We start from the raw sequence: 20,767 nt of genomic DNA, 5'->3' as shown, positions 1-20,767 counted from the left end.
AGACAATTTAAGTTAATGGTATTTTACCCATTAATAATACACATATAAAACCGCTGTGACGAACCCTCTTAGTTTGCAGAGTGTTATTAACTTTTACTTTGGATGGCAAACAATAATATGAATAATGTATAATGCCACTGCAAATGAGGAGTGGTTAACCTTAATTCCAACCCCAAAATAAATCCAGGACCACAACATAAACCTCACAACAATCAAAACATCAAATGACTGAAATTCACTGTTACAGTGTTTATGAAAGCAGGATCAAATGCTAGAAATGTCCGCCAGCTACTTACAAAAGACAATGTTCTAAATGCAGAAATATTTGAAGCATCCCTATCATGCCTGAGTCTCCTGTGATGAACTTTGATGTCTGGGGTTGTGAAAACCACCTGAGTACAGTAAGATGGTTACATCCACTTAAAATAAGCCTCGGTCAAAGGCTTGCATCAGAATCTGAATCTAGCCTGGCAAAAATAACATTACATAAACAGAGATTACAGCAGATTAAAGGGGTATCAACACTGGTCTGGATCATGTTACACGGTATGACAGTTGTGCACTCTTGGGCCTTTGGTCTTTCCGTCTCTCTCTGTGCTTTCCAACACAGGTCACCATCAGATCTCCTTGTGAGGGGGTGTATTTGATTCCAAGATTCAGATGAAATTTTTTTTTTTTGATCACACATGGTTGCTTTACTATTTACTCGCTCTAGGAAATCTGTTAAGCATGGCCGACTTTGTGAAAGCAGTGATTTGACTGGCAGCTATGCACTTGCTAGATTAACATGGCAATTAATCACTGTGATTCATTGGGGAAAAAAAATAACACTAACAAAGCGCAGAATACACACAATCTTAACCCTGAGTCAGCGTTTGTAAATTACACTGCGAACACTAGACTATCAGCTGGAAAACAGTCTAAGCTCCTGTTCGTCATTATCCTGGAAACTTAAAACCCGCTGTGCCTCATCCTGGGAGAGACAGGTCGTCCCGCGGGAAACATTTTTGCCCTGAAAGGAGAAATGAATACACCGCATCAGGACTTCTTCTCCAACACTCTGTCACAAGGACGAACCACCACACCAAGCTATCTTTTACTGCAACTGCAATAATTTAACTTTATTTTCATCTTTAACATAATTTGAAAATGTACATATTAACATTTGGTGTAAACTGGCTAAAAGGCACATGAGAACCAGTGATGGGTGTCAGCATGACGTCACATATTTGGATATGCATAAAGATGAATGAGATTTGAGTGTGAATAAAAACGTGGTGTTTTAAAAAAATTGTGTTGTCCCCATACTTTGATTGTGTGGACAAGATCAGAATGAACTCTTATGTTTGAAAAAAAAAATTTGAAAGATTATGTGACACTGAAGACTGGAGTAATGGTTGCTGAAATTCCAGCTTTGCACCACAGGATCAAAATGCATTTTAAAGTGGACTTACAAATTCTACTATTTAACAACCCCCCCTCCCCCTTTTTTATGTTAAATTTTTTTAAATCAAACATTAAAAACACTAAAAAGACCCAGTTTTTTATTGTAATGTATGCATAAATTAAAATAATGTTTTTTTTTTTAAATAAAAATTATTAAACAAAATAATGAAAAATGAAAACTGTTTATCATTATTTCCTGTTACCTACTGTGTTAATATGACCTATTTAACTATACAGTCTTACCATAAGTGTTGCCAAAAGAAATCTTATTTTAGTCTGTCAATCAACTTTAAAAAAGGATGGCATGTTGGCAGCTGCCATAGCATGGATACACAAAATAAAATAAAAAAAACACCTCTCTCTCTCTCCACACACGTTCTTAACATTAGCACTGAATAACCTTCCTTGGTATAAATTTATCAGGAACCTGAGTAAAGCCGGTTGTGCCAGCTGGACGCTTTGCCATGTACAGAATGTGACAGGGTATTGAATGAGACATCAGTTTAGTGTCAGCAGGCGCTGCCACAGGAGTGACTCTGTGAAATCTAGGGATGCAACATTCATCGAAGGAGGCTGGAGAACAAAACTCCCCATGCATGTTTGGACTTGACTGGAAATGGCAAACTTTCTCTCACATTTCCTGAATGTACAGTATATTGAATTACAGTGACCCACCAATCAAACATTTAAAGGCTTTGAGAGTGATTGTTGCATAATCACCTCCTCCATTCTAATAAAATCTAATTAGCTCGATGCTAATCAAATTTTTTGCCTAATTATTGTTTTTTTTTCCAGGAAAAAAGGAGAGAGAAATAAGCACATCTTTCATAGAACCAGTAACCTTCAGCCTACTCTGTAAGTATTTCCTCTGAGAATGAGACATAATGAAGTCACTCAAAGCCTTAATAAACAACGTGAACTAATGCAGATAAAGAGAGCACACCCACACACCTCATTTAACTCAATCTGCTGAGCAACAACCTTCAGTCCTTGACTGAGAAAATAACGGCACCACTTTAATACAGGGCACCACCTTGTGAAAATTTTGAAGTTCAATGTTATGTAAAAACATAGCACAAAACAAAAAACAAACTTAAGAAAAAAAAAATGAAACAAAAAACATGACAAAAATAAATCCAACTTATTAAAACAAACAAACATAAATAAAAGAACTAGATGAAACAAGTACCAAAAAATACAAATACAATAAATAAATAAAATAAAACAGACAATTAAATGGAAACAAAAATCTAAAAAAGAAATTATAATAAAATCAATAAACAAAATTACTACCAAAACAAACAAACAAAAAAAGTTATTTTGAATCGCCTTAGAAAAAGCTAATTGTATAAAACTACACAAAACTAGCTAATTTATTTCAAATAAAAAAAGATCTACTGTATATGTTTCATCCTGGAAGGACAGGGCTATCATATTGATACCTAAGTGAAGCCAAAGACCTGAGGCCACAGTCCACTCACAAGTACTTAACAATCCATTCTAAATGTGCCCTCAACTAGCACTTAGCAGAAATGCTCAAAAGGCATTTCCTATTCTTCCACCTAATTCACCTTATTACCACTATTCAAATGAGTGGATAGCCACTGAAGTGAGTAGTATGGGCATGAGAGGGCCATAGCTTGAGCAGAAATTAAAGGTGGTGTGGGAAAAAGAGATAATACCCTGCTGAAGCATATAGTGGAATTGAGAGTGATCGCTAAATAAATATTGTTTTAATGGGGCATAATTTACACACTCCACTGACGCTAACCAATAAAAACAGGCTAATGGGAAACAAGCAACACTGCAGTCATTAGCAAAATAAATGAAAACGTTGAGCAGAAAGTTATATTCAATAAACAATTTTGGTACTGTAATGGATCACCACATGATTTTCAATATAAAATATAAAATATCCTGAAGGGAAATTTTCATATCTCCTGATTTGTTTAAAGGAACTATATGAAAGTTGCATCCATCTCAATCCTTAATCTATAAATATTGAGGAATGAAACATATTGTCTTAGCCCATATTGTAAAAATCTTAAATATGATCGATATTTATTCACTGGAATATATAAATACAGTGGTGCGAAAAAGAGTTTTACCCCTTCCTGTTTTTTTACTTTTTTTTTTTTTTTTGCATATGTGTCATACTTAAAAGATTCAGATTAAATTAATTTTAATATTGCACACAAGGATAACCTGAGTAAATACAAAATGCTGTTTTGAAATAAAGATTTCATTTATTAAGCGAAAAAAGCTGTCCAAACCTACCTGGCACTAAGTGAAAAAGTAATTGCCCCCTAAATCTAATAATTGGTTGTGCAACTCTTTGCAACAGCTGGCAACGAGTCTCACATCGCTGTGGAGGAATTTTGGCTCACTCTTCTTTGCAGAATTGTTTTAATTTAGCCACAGTGGAGGGTTTTTGAGCATGAATGGATTGTTCAAGATCATGCCACAGCATCTCAATCGAATTTAAGTCTGAACTTTGACTTGGCCACTCCAAACCCTTAATTATGTTTTTCTTGTGCCATTCAGAGATGGACTTGCTGGTGTGTTTGGGATCATTGTCCTGCTGCAGAACTCAAGTGTTTTTGAGCTTGAGGACAACAAACTGACGGCCGGACCTTCTCCTTCAGGACTTTTTGATCGAGTGAAGAATCCATGGTTCCATCAAATACGGAAAGTCATCCAGGTCCTTAAGACCAGACCATCACACTACCACCTGAATGTCTGACTTGATGCTCTTTTTATGAAATGCTGTGTTGGTTTTATGCCAGATGTAACGGGACACACACCTTCCAGTAAGTTCAACTTTTGTCTCATCAGTCCATATAATATTTGCCCAAAAGTCTTGGGGATAATCAAGATATTTGTGGGCAAATGTGAGACGAGCTTTTATTTTATTTTTGTTCAGCAGTGGATTTTGCCTGGGAACTCTCCCATGGATGCTGTTTTTGCCCAGTCTCTTTCTTATTCATGAAAACATGAACGTCATTCATTTATTCATTCAATTAAATAGGCCGATTCGTTCAGGAACCGCTGTGTTGCTCGAAGACGCACAACAATTCTGAATATGAAATGTAAGATGACATATAGGTCTGGGGTCCGGCCCAGTGCATTACCTGTGTTAAAATATTTACATTTTATTTTAAGTAAATATATATATATATATATATATATATATATATATATATATATATATATATATATATATATGTGTGTGTGTGACAGGTGCTTCTCAATAAATTAGAATGTCGAGGAAAATTTCATTTATTTCAATTCAGTGCACACAGACTGAAGTAGTTTAAGTCTTTGGATCTTTTAATTGTGATGATTTTGGTTCACATTTAACAAAAACCCACCAATTCACTATCCCAACCAATTAGAATATGGTGACATGCCAATCAGCTAATCAACTCAAAACACCTGCAAAGGTTTCCTGAGCCTTCAAAATAGTCTCTGACAATCATTGACACCCTTCACAATGAGTGTGTCACAAAAATTATAATATTGAAGTCACAAAGAGAGTATTTTCAAAAACAAAACAAACAAAGAACTAAATGAAAATAAAACCAAACAGAAAAAAAATTAAACAAAAACAAAAAATACAAAATATAATACACAATATATACAGCCACATTTTTTTAAATAAAATAAAATAAAAATAAAAAACGAAATAAAATAAAATACACAAATATATAATTAAATAAAAACAAACACAAAATAAATAAAACATTTCAAACCAAATCACACTAAAAAAAGGCAACTCAAAGCTGGAAACACAGTTGAAGGTATCACTCAACACACTGCTTACTGGAAAAGTGTCTACTATAAAGCATATATATTAAATCATTGCCTTGTCATCCAGAGGTGGACAGAACCAAATATCTGTGGTTTGTCTGGGGCCTACTAATCTTTTTGCTACAAATCTACTGTGCAAATCTGGCATCCTTCATGCTGCATATCCTAAAACGCTTGATGGTCAGCAGCTAGACTTGACAAGGTCATGGCCACCACAGAAGAAAAATCAATGACCTACCAGGATAAGAGGGTCCTATCCCCATTGGATTTATGATCGCTGCATAATTTCTTTAAAAGCACAAAAATGCATTATTGAGCAGCATAACAGCACTATGAGCACAAAAGCATTTCTTACACACGCAATTCAATCCTGCAAGTCTACATGTTTGTGCCGAGGGAGCGCAATTTTTATTATATATTTATTTTCTCAAACTGTACACCACTTTGAGGGACCGAGCACCAGTTCTGGACAAGCTGTTATTTCTGGCTGACTACTTTAAGTTGAAGAATGGGTAAAACTGCAAAACATACTGAATCCTAAAGGAGATAAAAATGCAGGGCTGTTCACTTTTCCCTCTAGTTCTCTCGCCTCCATATTTTCCTTGTCGTTTCGCTACGTCCATCTCTTTTGTGCTAAAGCAGCCAATACCAATGCATATTAAGCTGCAAAGCTGTTTCCATTAATCCAAAAGAAAGAAAGAAAGAAATTAATTCATAAATAGGGAAGTCATTTAACAAAATGAGACCTCGTTTATTGCTTAATTTGTAGGGTGAGGTTGAAGCGTGACTCGGGGGCTGTTCGAGGGCTGAAGATGTTTTCCACTCAAATCACTGCTGTTCACCTCTTCAGTTTGAAAGTGTTTAACAACTCCTGGCACCGTTGCCCCCATTTACAGTCCAAGAACCTTTGTGAAGCTCTGAAAGCCCTTGTGTTTGCTCAGGGCCTGTTAAAAACAGCATGCAATTTTCTATATGTGGTGCTGAGTAAAACGAATGCAACTAAAGGTCAGCTTCGGCCTACTGCGTCCTAGGCATCCGCTCATGTACATTATGTATGTTCACCTTTGACCCCTATCTCTTACAAACGTCACGTCAACACTCTGATAGCTTGTAAGTTTAGCCTCCGACAAGACATCTTAATCTGGGATGAGTGCAGGGGTGATAGAAAAAGAATACTGTCCCATGCATAAACGTTTTACAGGCTACCAGCCATTTGTGTAGAACGTCTAGCAGTGTCAAAGGTTCCTCTCGTGTCCTAGCAATGACTCCGTGTCACAACCAAAGGAATTTGTGCCAGTATCAGCAGCAGGTGTCCTTTTCGTTTGCATGTAATGCTTAAAATGCTTTTTCACAGATGTAATCTGTTATTACCCACCCAAATCAATCAATATATATAATGTGTGTGTGTTAATAAGTGTAATCCAGCTGTTGGTTACAAAGATAACTCCATCCAAATTGTCCTTTACGGTGTTTCAACTTCATGGTCAAAATATTGACCATGTCATATCATTCCCTATTATTTAATTTTGAAGGCATGTTTAAAAAAAATCATCTAACTGCTGGATTTTAGATAAAGAGTGTTCAGAATGAAAAGCATGTTTGAGAAGCTCTTCATGACAGTTTTGCAAAAAACAAGATACCATGAGAGAAACACATTGCCTCCAGCAGCCTAACAGGGCAGAGCTAATTAAGTGATTACATCCCTGCTTAATCGTGGTCTCAATTTAATTATCAATGTGCTACTTCATTTCCCTGAGCCATGCAGTATGGTTCTAATCTACAGTTAAAAGTTCCCATTATCACAGGGATATATTCGCAGGATAATTCAGACATTTAAGAGACTCTGGCTGAAGTACACTATAGCAATTAACTGGAATTTGTCATAAAAGTGTATAGACAATAAATAATTAATCAGACAGCTACTTACATTGATGCCCATGTCATGATAGATGTTCTCGGATGGCACATTCAGAAACCAATGCCATACACTAACAGAATTTACATCACCCAAATGCCACATGGCCAGGTGTTAATAGAAACAGAGAATTAGACACTGAGAGTCTGAAACTTGAGAGCAATAACCTTGACAAGTCAGGTATAACTCTTCACTGTGTTTCATTCATTGGACAGAGAGCTTATGTATTATTATAAGAATGCTCATCTGCATTTTAACTGTGTTGCTCCAAAGTGTTCAGTTTCAAGAGCTCTTATGCAGATGTTCTGTGAGTGGCAAAATATTTTCCTAAATCTTTAAATTTGTCAATTAATCTGCCATAAATGCAAATGAAGTAACTACCAAAAGTAAGATGTTTTTGTATGTAATTTTTGAATATATTTATATATATATTTATATGTGTGTGTGTGTGTGTGTGTGTGTGTGTGTGTATATATATATATATATATATATATATATATATATATATATATATATATATATATATATATATATATATCCATGTATAAAGATCCATTTATATGATGAAAAATGTGAATAATGAGTAAAATATAATTCTGGAAAATATTTACTTTCCATTAGGTAGAGAAAGCAAATATCCACTGTACTGAGTACTATTTGACGTATAAACCCAGCTTAATAAAATAATTATCAATCCCATGATTTCATACAAATCATGATCTGCTAAAAATGTAGTATATTTACAAAATATATTACAGTGAACTTATTTAGAACTTATATTATAAATATATGCGTGTATGTGCTTTTAGTAAGTATGAGTGTGCGGGTGAGAGAGGGAAAGAGTGAAAGAGAGAGGAGGAAGAGAGAGAGAGTGCTCAACATAGATGGTGTAAACAAATAGTGGCAGTGGCTTAGAGACCGCTATACTTGTTTAAATTACACCGGGGTGAAACACGCCAGACCAGACATCTTCTCTTCATGGACAAAAGGAAGGCTCTTTTAGCAGGCTGACCAAAAGTGATTTACCATTGAATAAAGGTACTTCACGTAACACTTACACTTACAGAAACAGTTACTGAGACTAGATTTAGTATTGAAACTTTAGTGACTTTCTGACTCACACTTCACATACTTTACATTTAAAAACGGCTATCAAAAAAGAGTTAATAGATGTTAAAATGTCTGTACATTTTTACCAGTGTTAATTTTTTTATTTATTGTATTAAAGTCAACTTTATAAGTATAAAATACAAACAGATGAGATCAAATCTATAATTTTATTTTAAAAAATACAGAAACATCTCACAAATGATCTTATAAAGCTTTTTCTTTTTTTTCTTCTGTGAACCCCCTGGTCTCGTTTTAGGAAAATCACATTCTGTCTGGCTCCACTCTGATATCCAACACCCCCTTTCCACGTGCTAATCACGGTGGATAAAATCAAGTCCCACCCTACATTTTTTGTCATTGAATATCCTGTTTCACTTAGAAGTATGTCATGTTACAGTAGTAAAAGTGTAAATATATATATATATTGGCACCAAATCACGTTGACTTTAAAGTACAAAAAGATGAATACTGTCATTTACACCCATACTTGTTCAAATAATCCAAATATACATATTTTTAAATCAAACTTGAATTGTTCACCCTGAAGCTGTGTGGTTACAAGTTGTTTTGGAATTTGCAATTAGCAATTAAAACTAAAAGCACTCATTAGAAAAATCAGTGAATGAATTCTGTGTTGTGGTTTTGAGTGAGGGAGATGAATGACAGGAGGAGGTATGACAGACTCTGATAAGCTCCCTTCTGCTCTCAAACTGTAAAAGAATGGAAGCGATGTCTATCTCCGCTTTAATGGCTCACTTATGGGTTTAAACCTCATTCAGAGGATAAAAACCACCAAAAAGGGCCTTCTTAAGAAAAATCACAAAACAGCTTTCAAGAAATAAATATATTAGAATGTTCAACAAGACATCAAACACCTGCCTCCTTTGCACAGGGCTAAAACTACAGTCACAGTCATAGACATCCATAAATGACCTCTGACGTGCCTGCCTGCAGGGAACAACTTTTGACCAGTCAAACACAAATGATATAGTGGATTATTTTAGAATAGGGACCATACAGGACTCTCAACCAAAGAGAAGTGGGCTAATAACTAACTTTGAATAAACAAATGTCGAAGTTAGCATGGTGGAGCACTTGCTCTACATCTCTTACTAAATATTCGGCCCTTTAAGTGGGCAAGACAATGAGCAACAATGAATAAAACATTTAATAATGTGCTGTATTAGAGCATCCCAAGGCATTTTATAATTTCAACCAAGTTAAAGCCATATACAATGCATCTGTAAATGTCAAACAGGTGCTCTCCTATTCAAGAAAACTTGATTTGTTAAAAGAATGCAGCATGGGAATTTAATCCAATTCTGAGAGATGAAAATCAATCTTGGCTGTTGCTGAAATTATATTGTCTATTGAAAGGGTCACCTAATAGGAAGATGTCTCAACTCAGCTTGTTCAGAATTAGAGACTACCACAACGAGTGCATGGCCGGTGGGCCATTTGTGTCAGCAAATTACGTTGCACTCATTAACTGTTTCTATGAGGTCATTTATCAAAACATTTCTTGCTTAGCTTAAGATTTTGTAAAACAAAAACTGAATGCGAAACAAAAAAAAATTGTGGGTGACTTACATGAAGGCATGGTAGATGAACGCCCATCCTCTGGGTCTCTCCAGCACGTTGTACAGGTAGTTCTGTAACTTTCTGTAGCGTTTGCTGGAGGCAGAAGGGGTCGCCCTCGGGCCCGGTGGCACCGGCAGTGGGGTGCCCAGTAAGCCGGTGCGGTGAGACAGGTGTCCACGCTCTGGGGTCGACGGCTCACTTCTTTCAGTGTGAACAGCTGTGAGAGCCACAAACTCAACCCGCCTGTCATCATTGGGTGCAGGGGGGGCCAGCATCCTAATCCCTCCGTTATTTGAAGGGCTACCCAACATTTTAGTGTTGACACAAGCAAACTAGTGCACCATTTACAGTGGAGATTAACCGATATTGATTTTAAATGATTATTGTATTTGTTTAAGTGTCTTACAGCTGAGTCGCAGAACTGTTCTTTTTATTTGAAAATTTGAACACATTGATATATAATGATCTTACTACACTAAAAATACATTATTTTAAATAATAATATAATTAATAATAATTCATACTGTGATTTTGTATTATTATTAACAATAATAGACTTCCTTAAATTTAGTTGCAAAGATCACCATTTAAATTAAAATTCAAACTTAATCTTGACAAACAAAATATATGGACACTTCAATTAAGAATGAATATCTGTAACATACTAATTTGAATAATTTATGCAAATAACCATAAAAAATAAGGCTATTTTAGAGACCTACTGGAATTTATTGGTGGGCTTAACCGATATGGCTCCTTGCGACCGATAACTGATTAAGTAGAACTGATTACACCGAGAAAAAAAAAAAAGATCTCTAATAGCATATACAGTAAAACTCACTCTATCAATCACTTTAGAACAAAAAAAAAATAGAATATAAGGTACATTTAAGTCAATTACTAATTAAACTTAAAGACATGTAATCCCTTTAAAACAACCTGAAAGTGAATAGGCAAAACGTGGCTTACTCAGGTGAAATAGTTGAAAAGCCTCGAGCGCATCTACATGTTATAACTGTTATTTTAAGGTAACTATCCCTAATAACAATGACACGTTCATTAAAGCCCTGACTCCACATTGATATGAATATTTCAGCTCCGTTTTCATCTTAAATCATAACTGGACAATGAGCACTTCATGTTGAGACGCTAACGTGCGAATTAATTACTCAAAAGTTTTGGAATACATCCAGCAGCACAAAAAAAGAAGCCCAAAGCATCCCATAATTCAAGTTTTCCTGTCTAAGCACACAGCAAAAAATGTTTAGAAGTAAACGACATGCCCGGTTTTCCATCTCCGGAGCGCGATGCTCATTCCGCTTCTTTGGGGGGGAGCGGAGCCGGTCCGTGAGAGATGAATTCAAAGTCGTGCCCGTAGTTCGGTAATTTCAAGACTGTCCCAAAAGTCCGTGACATATCATAGTCAAAGAGACGCTCAGCGGTGTAGACGGAGAGAGTGCGTAACCGGCACGTGCTGCGCGCGGCGCGCTGTTGATGAAAGTGAGAGCAGGATAGATGCGAGGAGAGGGAGGGATGACTGGCACCGCCACCAAATTTAGATGAACGGATTATGTTTTCTGTTTTCTCTCAGTACCAGTCACATCTTTTCCGAGATATCCACTGAGGTGTTCGGCGCGACTAATGTAGATGCTACGCCGGGGTTTGGCTAAGAGACATGCTTTAACAACGATTAAGCGCGTGACCCTTGTGCAAACGCTCCCTCAGTGAGTCAACTGTCAAAACAGAGGTGCTTTACACAGCGTGCGTATTGTGGCGGTTTGGGGAGCTCTGGCTCCTCTAATAAAGTCTCGAACATTCTAAAAGAATTTAACAAACATTTGAAATAAGACTCACTGTACCAAAAGTCAGTCATGGCACGTAAAGCTGAGGGGGTAAATACTTTTCCTACGATATTTTGGATTTATGAAATGAATTCCTAACACAAACTAAAAACTTTTGTTTAAAGGGTCTAATTATTTAGGCTACTTTACTTACTGTGACGCCAAATGACAGATTTCGAAATAAAAATATACCCCCGCTGTAACTGACAAACTGTGCAAACATCAAAGATTTATACAAGTGCATGCTGGATCAATGTACTTCTGTGGAAACATGCACTCAGTCGTATGGAGAGAATCAATCAAAAGGCCATCTTGTTGATGTCAAGGCCAAGATTAACCCTTTTGAACAGGTGCTGGGGATTGTGCTGTACAGTATTCTAAGCTCTGGACATGTGCTTCAGTAAATACCAATATTGTTTGCATGTGTCACCTAACCATGAGGACAAAAGTAAAATAAGAATAGTAATAGTCTCTCATCACTCTGTTATACTGCAGTAAACTATGGTTATAAAAGTTAGAGAATTAATGCCTAAGTTATGTGGGTGTTGATGGCTGATGATGGAGCGAAGAAAAGGGACATCAACAATCAATACCTTGCATTTAGTTTATGTAATTTTATGCAGACCGTCCTAATGGCTTCGGCTGCTGCTGCTTTAGAGCAATTGTGGAATGCATTAGTCCTTTGCCTCTTAAGCCTTATGCTTTATTTCCTGCATGCACTCTTGTGCAAGTTTGCAACATTCTTTTATAGTGGACCCCTTGTTTTTTTCGAAACTTAATGACATTTCAGTGCACATTCATTTATCAGTTATTTTTAAAGCTTTGGAATGAAATGTTTTGTGCAAATGAGCGAGGGTGAAAAAATGAAACGCTATTCATTTGTTTAACTTTTAAATGCATCCACCCATTTAGTCAGGAAAGAAGTGTGAAAGTTTAAAAGTGTAAAAGTTTACAAAGATACTTGTGGCTCAGACATTTCTAAAAATGTTTTGGGTTACTTTCCAATTCAGGTGAAATTTTCAAAAGGGGAAAAGCTGGTCTGGACACACTTAGCACACCTTAGCATTCCTGCAGCTCTAACAGTAGAATATGGCATCAGCAATGCCAAAGTCATGGGTTCGATTCCAAAGGAATGATCAAACTGACAACGTGTACACCCTAAATGCAATGTAATTTGTCAAATGCATAAATGTAAAAGTAATTATATCCTTAAAACTTTAAATAATAAGTAAATAAACAATAATAGCAATTAAAATCAATCAATCAGTGGAGATATGATTGGTTAATTATTTTCATGTAATATTAGTCAACATTAAACATGGAGTTTCTATATACTTCTCTTGAACATAAGACATCTGCAAGATGCATGACAAGATTGGTTTTACTTAATCGCATAACATTTCCTAAAATTGTAGACTGTGTAGTCCTTATTCAAGTGTAGGTGACCCATAGCAACCTCAGGATTAACTTCAAACGTTTCACAAGAGAGAATAAATCATGGTCCACCTATTCATAAATGAGCCCCCTCTTAACGCCAGCAATCAACATGAAAAGCGACTGATACAATTCCCAAACCTCTATCCCAGAATTCTGATGACACACGGCAGCTGGGCAAGGTCAGTGGGCACAGGAGAAATGCTCACGATTCTTTTGAGGGCCAAATGTCAATGCTGAGACAAATCTACTGAAAGACATAAACACCTTCTCGCTTTCCTTTGGCACATGGGTGCAAATAGACAACAAATGTGATGAGGGAATATGGGAAAACTTACGAGCTCTTTACACATAAATACTCACACTCACTGGACACATTCACTCATGTCCTAGAAAGCACTGTTATCCAAAACTGAATGCCCACAGAGGGACATTAGGAGAATTTAAAAATACACACATCAGCAGGACTGGTAAGACCTCAGGCCCTCACTTCCGCTGTGCTCTGTAGAACACGGGTGCTCAGCAATGTTTCCCACACCAAAAATATTGTTCGGCTTATTAAATTGTTTCTTTTTCATTGACTTCATCAATACCTTCTTTTTTACAGTCAACGTAAAAAAACAGATGTTCTACAATTGGTCTTGTAGATGTCAGGTAAGGTTAATTGCAGTCATATGAGTTTGTACAATTGCATTTGTGTGATCTGCTTGTAACCCACTGATGCTAGGTGCTTAGACACATTTTCATATGCTTTACTATTACTATTTTGGTCCCACTTTATATTAGGTGGCCTTAACTACTATGTACTTACATAAAAAATAAGTACAATGTACTTATTGTGCTCATATTGTATTGTAAAACACTTTTGCTGCTATTGAGGTGGGATAGGGGTAAGGTTAGGGAGAGGGTTGGAGGTATGGGTAAGTTTAAGGGTGGGTTAAGGTGTAAAGTATGGGTCAACGGTGTAATTATAAATGTAATTACAGAAATTAAATACAGATGTAATTACATGTAGTTTTTTTTAAAAATATAAATACATTGTAAAAACGTATGTACACAATAAGTACATTGTACTAAATTATTAATTAAAATGTAAGTACATAGTAGTTAAGGTCACTTAATATAAAGTGGGTCCACTATTTTTTTTAAATCACCCATTCCCATAGTTACACGAGTATGTATGGTGACACAAAATAAACAGTGGCAGATAAAAAAAAAAAAAAAAGATATCTATAATGTATGGCAAATGACCACTTCGCAGCACTTAGACCTCGGCGCAGTAATATTATCAGTCCTGAAAAATCGCCACTGTTTATTTGTGCCACCATACTTACTCGTGTAACTACTCATATTCCCGTGTTTACATAGGGAAAACATGAAGTGTTTGGTGGCTTCTAAATTCATCCCTGTTTAGATCCTAAGAAATGAATGGTGCTAAGCTACACACGCGCTACAGTGATTAAGTGCACACACTGAGAAGGGAGAGGTACATATCAACTCGCCTAAGTTGAGGGAAGAACATAGTGAAATATGGAAAAATGGTGGCGTTTTCCTTTAAAAGCCTCCTTCCTCCTACCACTAGTAAACCGCAATGCACTTTATTAACTGCTTTGCAATGAAACAGGAACCCAAAAATAATAACAAGAAGTTCAAGAACAGTTCAGAGCCATAAAAAAAAACATGACATAAGGCAAAAACAGCCCAAAACAAATTCAGCTCAGAACAAAACCAAGCTGTTTTAAAACATTACTAGAGCAAAGACAAGACGTGAGAACTTTTACAAGCAGATGGGAAACAAGCTCAAAAGACACATACACAAAGACTAAACAGGACTAATGAACAGCAACCAATAACAAGACAAGACTAAAGAATAAATCAATAGAAGAGGAAGAGGACATTTTAACAATGGCTGAATTCGGAATAGCATATTATCGTATATTTCAGAATATTAAGATAAATAGAAAAAGTATGCTATTCCTTATTCAGCTAGTGACTGGAAAAAGGAAGATACAAAATAATGAAATGAAACATAATGATACAAAATCCTAAAAACTTTGCAGAACCAATTATGTGGAATTTAAGATTATTCGGACTGTGACTAGACAATTACTTTTTACATAAATTATTTATACATCAAATTATACTCTGGGTCAGACAAGCACAAAACAAACACAGTTTGTGCAGTCTGTTGCTTGACTAGAACCTGTCTCTCTTAAACCAACTTCCAGATCCATTACTTCCTTTTCCAAAATGATGTCATGACTCATGTGCTGCCCAGAGGCTGGAACAGAAGCACAGTTGTATCTTCTGCTGAGCAGGACTAGCTGGTGTGGTTCCAGTACCTTGAATGAAAGAGACCTTTTGAAGGACCTGTGAGGGCAGAGACACCTTCCACCTACCCAAATACAAGGCCTTTTTGTGTCTAAACTCCATGACCTAGCATAGAACACATCTGTAAGGCAGTGTCCACCAAAGAGTTTTTTTTCCTGAGGCTAGCATATTTTTGAAATGTGCGTTTTTTACGGACTACAACAATATTAACATGAAAAATGCTTGGAGTAACATTTCATTACACATTAGAGCTCTCAAGCACTCACAACTGGGCGTTGTCAAAAAAGTACCTGGCTTAAAATGTTTTGGTGGACACAAGCTAAGTTTAAAATGTCCTTATATCACCCACCTCATGGTTAAAACATCGATTGCATGTACAGAATATCACAGTAGAAGGAGTTTGCTTTCCAGTTCCTGCCCACTTTTGTCACCTCAATCCCCCAAACATTAAGGCACCTGAACAGCGCAGGATTCGAGCTTGTCCATAAGAGTCTGGGCAAGGGTTGTGCAGCTCCAGGCTGTCTCTGAGATTACTGGTACAGACACTGGTGCAAATCGTAAGGAGCCAAATTCATAAAGCTTTGTCTCAAAATAAATGGGTCAGTCATTTACAAATTCCAAAATTGAACGGAGCACAAGGAACACATGGATTATCCTCAATATAACACAGCACTACTATGATTCCAGTTCAGAGTCCAACAGTTTAATCCAACAGTTATTTTCTTTAGTTTACTGAAAATAAATGCACAAAGCTCTTAGACCAATACCTCTCGCTTTAAAATACAATGGTTTGCACATACACAGAGTAAGAAAATCCAGCATGTTGAAAAAAATCATATATCAATATTATACTGGTTATCCACTAAAATACAAGATTTATTTTATTTATTTATGAGTATATATACTTGATATTATTATATATTTAATCATGCATGCTTACCCTATTTTGCAATTATTAAATGTTCACTTAAATTGAATTATTAAATATGTTTAGCAATTCTCAAAATTAATATCCACTTTTTACTGAAAAATTTTTGATGCCTAAATTCACTTGTAGAAGATAAAACAACTTATTAGATTTTTTTTTTAATTAACAGACGAATTTGTATAGAATCAGTCATTTATGGGTTATACTTTGTAAAATCAACAAAATGCCCAAGTTATATTATATTAAATACTAGTGACGTCTCTCTAGTGACATCTGCTCTAATAATGTTTGCATATGTACTGTTTGCATTTAAATAAGGTTTTATTATTATTTATTTATTATTATTATTTTGCTGTAAAGCTGTTATACAAATAAAGTTAGGGTTAGGTTTATTCAAATTACTTGAATAACCTTTCAAGGTAGACCAAGCAGTACTAAATCAGTATGAGAGCTCAGTAACTGAGGGTCACGTAATGGAATTTAGAACCACATCCAGAGTTGAATCCTAATCCAGTGGGTTTCCCCTTTGATATGATGAGGTGTCTAAACTATCAACACAACGGCTGTGCCAAGCAAACAGCTAAAAGTGCTTTCTCAATGACAACAATAGGCTGGCACAATGTGACCGGCTACAATAATAAATATAGCTGCAAGCAGCAATTACGGGGCCAAGCACTCCAGTGGAAAGTTGAGTAGCTTAGCATGGAATGGAGCATCACACGAAGTGCAACAATGAGCAATTAAAGTAATTTTAGGATGATTGTATTTGAAATGCCTGAAAAATCATAAATACAACCACTAATAATACGATTAAATGGCTTATCACTTTTGACCAACAGGTGGTGCTGTAATCAAACCATTTTGGTGTGTTCTATGAGAGATGACAATGGCACACACAAAGTTTGGTGTCAATATGCCAAAGCATAGCAGAGACACATGGTGAAGTGTCATATTGGCATGATGCCTCAAATTTGTTGCAGTGGTATGCGAAAGTGGCTTCGTGTATTGATACAAAATCCGTAACATTTTGTTACACATATTGTAATGTAGAGTCAGAGACGTTTGGATCCAACTGCGTATGTTTAATAAGAGAAAGAGCTGGGTGATATATCTAACGATATGATAATGCGCATCTAGTCAGTAAATCTGTTTCCGTGATTAGCCCTAAATCGCCTGCTTTCAAATGGAGTGGCACTTAATAGACAGAGCAGTAGATCTCTGACAAGCTACACAATATCGTGTTCATTATCGAAGGCAGTGGTCTACACCCCCCCCCCCCAAAGGAGTGGCTTCCAAACGCCCCTAACTAAGATTAAATCAAAGTTCAGGTGGGAGGAGGAGTGGAGGCGGAACATAGGGAGGGATGGAGGGAGGAGCCAGGGAGGATACAGGAGGGACCTGGAGCAAGAGGAGTCCAGCTGTGCCCAGGCCACAGCCTTAATGGCCCAAGGTGGAGCTGACAGTGGGTGGAGCCATGGAGGAGGAATGGCCACCGACTCCAGGGGGCCGGGCAACATCGATGGAGCAGGTGGAGGAGGAGCCCGAGGCGGAGACGAGATCCACAGAGCCAGGGTGACGGGGAGGGTCCGGAGGTCCTAGGCGTAACATATGGCTATGGCGACTAATGCAGAGATGTGGATCCGGAAGGCCGAGGTGGAGCCAGAGCGACAGAGGACTGAGGTGGAGCCGAGGGGATGAAGGAGCCTGACGGAGCCGGAGGGCCGGGGGGACGAGGGAAGCCAGAGGAGTGGAGTCCTGAGTCATAGGATGGATGATCCCAGACCAAAGCGGAGCCGGAGGGATGAGGGAGCCAGGTGGAGCTTGTGGACTGCCGAGCCACAGCTGAGAGGAGGAAGCTAGGAGCCATGGTGGAGCTGACGGGTCAGCCTCGTCCAGGCCTCAGAGGCTGAAGGTGTAGGTGAGAGAGACTCCGGCCATGCTGGAGGATGGAAGTCCCGCGGAGTTCGCACCGCAATGATGGGCTGAGGGCGAGTAGAGGGACTGCCAGATGACAGCTGTGGAGGAGGCAGGAGCGTCTGGGAGGGTGGGCAATTTGGAGAAGCAGCCAAAGGAGAGCAAGTCTGGTCAGTTAGGACAGAAACAGAGAACATAAACAGGTTAATTACAGCCTTATTGGCCGTGACAGGACAGGCGGTGAGTTCATGGATAGCCTCTGTGGCCGTGACAGGACAGGCGGTGAGTTGGTGGACGGTCTCCATGGCCGTGACAGGACAGACCGTAAGTTCGTGGATGGATGCTACTGACACCTCCGAAGGTTCTGCAGCAGTAACAGTCTCCTTGACAGCAACGCAACAGGCTTAGAGAACATTGCTGGGTGCAACAGACAGGATGAGACAAGGCTCTGGCAGATCAGCGGCAACTTGACTTGTCTCTGCAGATCAGCGGCGACTTGATTCTGGAAGATCAACTGCGGCTGCCATTTCATGCTGGGGACATCTTGTGCAGAAGCGCTGGCCTGGCAGCTATCTTGTGCAGTGGCGCTGGACTGGCGGCCAACACAGGAAGAGGCTCAGGAGTGGTGGATACTGCAAACGTGCCGTGTTCTTCCTCCACAACACCCACAGTATATGCAGAGCTGCTCAGTTGGAGTGCCTGATCAATGTTAAACTGCAGAGTCCAGTGACGATCATGCAAAGGCATGAGTGATAGGCCACCACGAAATAATATCATCAGGCATACCTTGTCGATGTTAGACAAATGGGCCAACTCAACGAAGTCCATCACATAGTCCTCGATGGGCCGAACTCCTTGACGTAGACACATAAGTTGGGCTACTGGATTCATGACTGAACTGGATGTTCTCCTTAAGGTTGCTGGATCCTGGTTTGGCGAAGTGTTCTGTAATGTGGAGTCCGAGACGTTCGGACAGATAGCAGTGTCAGGTATGTCAGGGATATCCAGAATCAGTAACAGAAGATCAAGATCAAAAAACGACAGGAAACAAACACAAGAAAACGCTCAGAAATGCCAGACAGAACTAAACAAGACTTTGCAAAGACTGATAGTCAAAACACAGTTTATATAGGGGAGTGGTAATGGAGAACTCAAGCTTTACAATAAAATGCATAGATATATATTTTCTTTCTGCTGCCAAACATTTGCTGCAGCAGAAGTGTTTATTCCTGCTTTGTAAATGCATTTAAATGTATTACATTTTTAATAACGACACAAAAATGAAATATTATTATTATTATTAAAAATTGTCTTTGATCTTTCGAGCTGTTTAATTGCACAATTGCGGGTGTTGCAGTGCATCAGTCCAAAAGAAGTTAAATAAAAAGCACCCATCCTTAATATAAATTGTCTCACACGGCTCCGTGGGGTGAACAAAGTCCTCCTGTAGTGGATGGATGCATTTCTGTAAGAAAAATAACCATATTTAAAATGAAATAATCAGTTTAATCTAGTTTGGGCCAACAGTTGTACACGTGTTCAGGTGCACGCACTCCACAGTTAATCACAAACTTTGGTTCAAACTCTGAGTTGGGATAGAAGGTTTGTGAGCCCAGTCAACTTGATCTTAACAAGGTTGGCTTTATCGGGTTTTGTCAACTCCAAACTTCCAATTCAGTTTGTTCATCACGCGTCATTTCTCATGAAGAAATTCAGCAGCCAAGACAAACAGAGTTAATTAATCCAAATCATGCTAGGATTAGGTACAGATATTAACCAGGCCCCATATCTCAAATATTAAGATCCAATCCTTACTAATTAATCCAGTAATTGTTCACTGCATTAGACAAGGCATTTTTACAAAATGAAGTTAAGGCCTCACACCACTTACAGGAAGTGTAGTTTTATTTATACTCTATAAAGGCTTTCAGAAACATTTTAAAATAAAATAAATAGCAATAAAAGAAAACAAATGAAAGAATAACACAACTAGCAGCTGTGTTAATAATAATAATAATAAAAATAAAAATAAATCTAGTATTTAGTAAACCACTTGTTATCTCAAAAACTGAACGTTAGGATGAGTTTCTAGCCATTGCTCTGACTGCACATCTGAGTCTTTCTACTGCTTTCTCTGTTCCCTTCTAATCAAGCCTTCCTTTCAAGCTGTAGGCCGGGTAAGGAATGCCGCCTGACCTCCCAAAGCTTAGCGCTCATTCTCATTCACAAACCCGTGACTCAACCGTTTCATTTTTTGGTATTAAAAGGATAAAAAAGCCGAGACGGAGTTTAATTTTTTTTGGGCGGTATGCTGTTACAAATGCAAGCACTCACGCCATTGACACATGTCGTAGCGAGCGATATCTGTCGCGTGACTAAGCCTCAGAAGGTAATTATGTTCCCCATAAATTATCTTTGGCTGCATTTGATGAATCCATAAGTTGGAATATGATGAAG

At 37.7% G+C, this 20,767-nt stretch overlaps 1 protein-coding gene across 1 annotated transcript in view; it reads right to left on the bottom strand.

Annotated features, from left to right (window-relative positions):
- The window catches only part of LOC127978534 (potassium voltage-gated channel subfamily KQT member 4), a 44,383-nt gene extending 32,870 nt beyond the window's left edge, over positions 1-11,513 (bottom strand). Inside the window, exon 1 of the mRNA XM_052583258.1 lies at positions 9,872-11,513. Within this exon, the coding sequence (XP_052439218.1) occupies positions 9,872-10,173 (302 nt within the window). The 5' untranslated portion in view covers positions 10,174-11,513. The remainder of the gene's footprint in view (positions 1-9,871) is intronic.
- Positions 11,514-20,767: the final 9,254 nt, after the last annotated feature.

The sequence above is a fragment of the Carassius gibelio genome, chromosome B19, assembly GCF_023724105.1.
Source record: "Carassius gibelio isolate Cgi1373 ecotype wild population from Czech Republic chromosome B19, carGib1.2-hapl.c, whole genome shotgun sequence".
Classification (NCBI taxonomy): domain Eukaryota; kingdom Metazoa; phylum Chordata; class Actinopteri; order Cypriniformes; family Cyprinidae; genus Carassius; species Carassius gibelio.
This window is presented reverse-complemented; position numbering and strand designations above follow the sequence as displayed.